The sequence below is a fragment of the Eschrichtius robustus genome, chromosome 9 (assembly GCF_028021215.1).
Source record: "Eschrichtius robustus isolate mEscRob2 chromosome 9, mEscRob2.pri, whole genome shotgun sequence".
Lineage (NCBI taxonomy): Eukaryota > Metazoa > Chordata > Mammalia > Artiodactyla > Eschrichtiidae > Eschrichtius > Eschrichtius robustus.
The window spans coordinates 29,748,866-29,754,094 of record NC_090832.1 but is presented as its reverse complement, the minus strand read 5'-3'; the positions used below and the strand labels follow the sequence as shown (position 1 = coordinate 29,754,094).

Sequence of the window (5,229 nt, the reverse complement as noted above, 5' to 3'; positions counted from 1 at the left end):
CGGCAGTTCCTCGATATCTTTAAAGTGACCAAGTGTAGATGGATTTTTTGGTACTTTCTCTGTCATCACCCTAATGATCTTAGAAAGCACTTATTGTCTTAATTCACCAGAGTTAAGGTGTGACGGTATCTTGGAAAAGCCACAGAGTCTTATAGGGTGTTGGCAGGAGGTGGTTGATCCCTGCCTGCATTTTAATTGGTGTTTTCTGGGGGGAAGCGGGGAGCCAGAGGATGCTAGTGAGATTTGTGGGTGGAAGGCCCAGAAAAAGCGAAAGGATGTGGTCGTTTTCCCGAAGTTCTCAGTTTCAGGCAGCTATGACCTGTTAAGAAGGAAAGCGGGCCTTAGGAGATGGGCCCTCCCCCCCCGCCGGAGAAGGAGCTCGAGTGGCGCCCGCTCCTCCCCAGACCGGCCAAGAGTGGGAGAAGGTGACTGGTATTTGCGTCCTGCAATGGAGTTGATTCACATTGCAAGCTGGAAATCAGGGGCTGTGCGTGAGAGCTTCCCTCCGGTTGTGAAAGGGGTCTAAGAGAGTTGCTGGGGCCTGGCAGGCCCCTCCCCTGGGCTGCAAGGATCCGCCTCTATTCCCCAGATAAATTCCTAGTGTCCACCAAATTCCTCAGCGCTCTCTCACACTCCTCTACGGCCACGACTCCGGGGGTGGGGAAACAGAGCGTCGGCTTCCTGCCCGCAGAAGCCCTCGCGGCTCCTTCTCAAGACTCTGCGAAGGGGAAAGGGGTGTGAGACCCAACCAGACCCGCAACTCCCGGCTCCCAAGCCGAGGTGGCTGCCCGACACTCCACGTTCGGGGGGTCCATTGGTCTCGGGGTCTCTCCCCTCTCTTCCCTTTCTCCTCTCTCCCTTCCCTGTCTCTCTCATCCTCTCCCCCAAACATGTCCACCGGCTCCCTCAGCGATGTGGAGGACCTTCAAGAGGTGGAGATGCTGGACTGCGACGGGCTGAAAATGGACTCGAACAAGGAGTTTGTGACTTCCAACGAGAGCACCGAGGAGAGCTCCAACTGCGAGACCGGCTCTCCCCAGAAGGGCCGCGGCGGCCTGGGCAAGAGGAGGAAGGCTCCCACCAAGAAGAGCCCCTTGAGCGGGGTCAGCCAGGAAGGGAAGCAGGTCCAGCGCAATGCGGCCAACGCGCGCGAGCGGGCCCGGATGCGGGTGCTGAGCAAGGCCTTCTCCAGGCTCAAGACCACGCTGCCCTGGGTGCCCCCGGACACCAAGCTCTCCAAGCTGGACACGCTTAGGCTGGCGTCCAGCTACATCGCCCACTTGAGGCAGATCCTGGCCAACGACAAGTACGAGAACGGTTATATTCACCCGGTCAACCTGGTAAGTTCTCCGATGCGGCGGCGGCGGCGTCCCGGGGAGGGGGGCGGGGGCGACCCAGCGCGCCTGCAGTGGGTCCCCGGTGAGAGCGTGCGCGCCAGCCTGGGAGCCGCGCATCTCAGTCACCGCCAGCCAGCGTCTCTAGGGGACCGGTGCAGGCGATCCCCACACGGCCCTCACTCTCTGCCTTCCGAGCCGCGGGAACGCGTTGATTTATGCGAGTATTTGACGTGGCAGCCCAATTAGGAGTTTGCAGGCGTATCGAGCTGGCAAAGAGGAAAGATCTCTCCGCGCTCGCGCCAGCGCCTTCAGGGCCGGTGCGGGACAGCGAACACCGACACGATGCCGCGCGCTGAGGCGGCATTTTAGTAATCCTTTTATTCTTCTTTCAGCTGAAGAGTAAAACTTGATTCCCCGCCCCCTCTAATTCCTGTAAATAAGAACAGCCAACTCTGTTTCTTTCCCAAGGATATGTAGAACCTTTACATATGGACACATCATGCCCCCCCCATAATTGTCACATAAGTCCGCAACTATTTAAATATTCTGCACTTCTCCTATAGATGGATTAACATTTTCGAATCCCAGAATTTCTAGCAAATACCAGCATAATCAGAACATTATCACGAGTATAAGCGTAATAAATAATATTAAAATAGGTCACTCTCCTTCAAGTTTAAGAACATGTTACTTTTTATCTTAAAAAATAATGCTCATTGAGTCTAATATTTTTCTCAACCGCATTTTACTGTTTAAGAACTATATTTTAATTCCTTTTTCATTTGATTTAATTTTAAAACTCCCAGGGGCTAAAGAAAAACAAAAACTAACTACCACATCTGTTTATATATGATAAGAAGGAGAGGTTTTCCTCTTAAAAGTCTTCTTATCGGTCGGCACTAGCGAGAGAGGTTTGAAGGTTTGAATTGTCTTCTCTCTGAATTGGTTTCAGGAATTGGGGAGGGGGGAATGCAAAACCACATTTTGCTGTGTAAAATATTTTTCCTTCTAATTAAAAGTCAGGTTTTTGAATGAGTAAACAGCTTTTTAAAATCTGGAACGAAAATGAAAGCAGTGCCTTCATTTACAACTGCTGCTGCCTTCATCTTTGAATAAGAAACTTAAGTGAGCTTTATTATACACAGAACGGAGAAGGGAAGAGAAAGCTATGCTTGCTCAGCCCAGTAGGAACACAATGTGAAAATACGCGGCTATATTCTTTTATTAACATTATTTCTTTTTAAGAGCTGGCGATTAATTTAGAAACTGTGGTTAAAACCCGCGTTTGTGATGGAGGAAACCAAAGATAGAAGTAGGGAAATCCATGGGGGTGAAAGAGAGAGCGCTGGGAAGCCTGACCAGGACCTCAGAAGAGGGCCAGCAGGCGCTTCACCTTGAACCCGGTGCCCAGTGGCGCGAGGTCCTTCTCGGCTTCCCTGCTCCGGTTCACCCTAGCATCTGCCTCCGGGCTGTGGCAGGGCAGGAGCCACTTTGGGCTTTCCAAGGGTCTCCTCTCTTGGGTTTCACTTCGAACCCAGGGCGAGCCCCTCTTTGCTCTACCACCTCGAGCTGTGGCTTGGCGCCAACGTTGCTTTCTGCTTTACCCAGCCACAGGGCGCACTAGGTCACCGGGAAAACTGCAGAGATAACGGGCCTCTCCAACTCACTGCCTGCCCCCCCCCCCCACCGTGCCCTTTCCTTTGGGCGCCCTTTCCTTTGGTCTCGGGCTCCCGCCTCATCCCACCCCTCCTCCACGGCCACTTACCTCCTCCACCCTCTTCTCTCCTGCAGACGTGGCCCTTTATGGTGGCCGGGAAACCCGAGAGTGACCTGAAAGAAGTGGTGACCGCAAGCCGCTTATGTGGAACCACGGCGTCCTGACCTTGGAGGTGCGAGTCTGGGAAAGGCGCGCTCCCGGGGTGGGGGAGCGGGCCCCGGGAAGGCGACCCTTGCCCTCCCTGCTCTCTGTCTCTTCTTCCCCCTTGCAACTCTCCTCTCCCTTTCCCACCCCTCGAGAACACTTTACAGCGACGAGGAGATTCGTTTCCAAACCAGAGGACATCAATTGTACTTACAACGATTCCCATCTATTTAACTTTATTAACTTCTACCGTGAATGACTCTGCGAGCCTTGCTGGTCCAAGTGCAATATGTAATTATAAATATATAAATAGATAATAAGAGCCTATCAATGTGTATCTTTTGTACAATATGTTGTAAAATGTAGATCATAGAATAGCTGACTTTGACAGTCACATTTATAAAGTAATTCACTTAAAGATATATATTTTTTTCAAACAAGTTTTGCTACTTTCAAAAATAAATCTTTCTTTATATTGCTAAAAGCCCCGACATTTGGTGTGATTTTTTTAAAATATATATTTGGAATAGAAAGATGGGGAACTATGGGGGAGCTATATAATAAAAGTGGTTCTTTGGAACCTCAATCCAAACTTCTAGAGATAGACAACGATTAAATACGATTTCCACGATGAAGGTGCAGATCATATTTTGCACTGAAACCTCAAAAAGAAACCAGTCCCTCAAGTTTGCACGTTACTTTTAAGACAACTAGAAATAATGTAACTGTAAACAAAGAAAGGGAAGGATTAAAGTTATTAACAGTTACACAGTTCAAGAGAAAAACACACCAGAAAAGAAAAATCGGATTTTCAGTTATTCCACAGTTTAATTGCTAACATGAGCAGGAAGGTAAACTCCACATTCTATAACTTTCCAGGCGCGTACATGAACCCAAGCAACCCATAGCTGCAAAACAGTGAAGAAATACTGGGAGTGATGAAAAACGTAAATGCCATACCTTTGGAATGTGTTTTACGATTTTCAAAGGGCTACAACGTGTATTATATATTTCTTATTAATAACTGATGAATTACTTATAACAACGCGCATGCCTGCCTTTCGGTTACATTAGCCAGCGCGTTCAGCTCCTCTCCACGACTTCCGGTGGATTGGGTTTTAATTTAAACATCTTCCAGGCTACGGAACAGCTCGTTGGGGAAGATTAAGTTGAGATAAACAGAGAGGCGAGTCCGAGGAGCCTGGGACCGGGTTCCCTCGCTGCCCCAGCGTAGCCAGCGGCGGCCGATGCGCCAGATGCCACCAGGGCTGTTTAATGTTCGGGGTTATGACCGCAGTGTTTACAAGACGTCTTCGGTTATTTATACTGTTATTCCTCGCAGAGGGCCTTGAAACTTCCGCTTCATTTGCTCTTTCTTTTCGATTTTTTTTCCTTTTTCTCGGCTCAGTTAGGTACCTTGAGGAAAGGCTCCCCCGCTCTTGCACTTACCTTCAACCAACACCAAAGGCCGCTTAGGGGGTGGAGCCCTCAGCCTGGACAGCAGGGAAGGAGCCGGCGATGCTCTTGACCCGGGGAACCGCTGTGCCAGGAGGGATGTTCTCTGCCAGAGATAGTTACCACGTTACCAAGTCCACATCTCCATTCTCCAAGCGCTGGGAACGCGGGTGACTCCTCACCCACGTACCTGTCATTCGCACGTCGGAGGACCTCTCAGGGTGTCAGGCTTCCCTCCCCCTCCCTTACCCCCTACCCGGACTTGACCCTCAAGAGAGCATTTTAAGCTCTGGCCACCTCCACCTTTCCCAAATTCGCTTCTACCAGAGGGACGGACCATCTACTCTTGCCTCACCGATCCAGAATTCAAGTCAGAGATGCGTCCCAACGTGATTCAGTTGTCTGCGTTTCACGTTCAGCAAATTTTCCAAGCTCCCACTCACGTTTTTACAATAAATACTCAAAATTCTGAGCACTCTACGCAGGTGGCCCCCTAAAGAAGAAATTTCTGCTTGCTCATTCTTTGACGACCCCCAACCGCAAAAGAATTTGTTAAAAACGTCCTCATGCCTCCCA

At 50.0% G+C, this 5,229-nt stretch overlaps 1 protein-coding gene across 4 annotated transcripts; it reads left to right on the top strand.

Annotated features, from left to right (window-relative positions):
• Positions 1-647: 647 nt before the first annotated feature.
• On the top strand, positions 648-4,747 carry TCF21 (transcription factor 21). Of its 4 annotated transcripts, none has more exons than XM_068551507.1 (3): positions 648-1,340; positions 3,129-3,226; positions 4,611-4,747. In XM_068551507.1, exons 1-2 carry the CDS (start codon positions 891-893, stop codon positions 3,216-3,218), a joined length of 540 nt encoding a protein of 179 aa, XP_068407608.1. In that variant the 5' UTR covers positions 648-890; the 3' UTR covers positions 3,219-3,226; positions 4,611-4,747. The 4 variants fall into 4 exon arrangements, with proteins under 4 accessions (XP_068407608.1, XP_068407607.1, XP_068407606.1 ...); XM_068551506.1 differs by having other exon boundaries at positions 4,607-4,747; XM_068551505.1 differs by lacking the exon at positions 4,611-4,747 and adding an exon at positions 3,354-3,611.
• The last annotated feature ends 482 nt before the right edge of the window (positions 4,748-5,229 follow it).

Bases quoted from the DNA above. Each gene is read 5' to 3' on its own strand.
- TCF21 (XM_068551507.1), top strand. From the start codon at position 891: ATGTCCACCGGCTCCCTCAGCGATGTGGAGGACCTTCAAGAGGTGGAG. The intron at 1,341-3,128 runs GTAAGTTCTCCG...TCTCTCCTGCAG, and splicing joins ATATTCACCCGGTCAACCTG to ACGTGGCCCTTTATGGTGGC.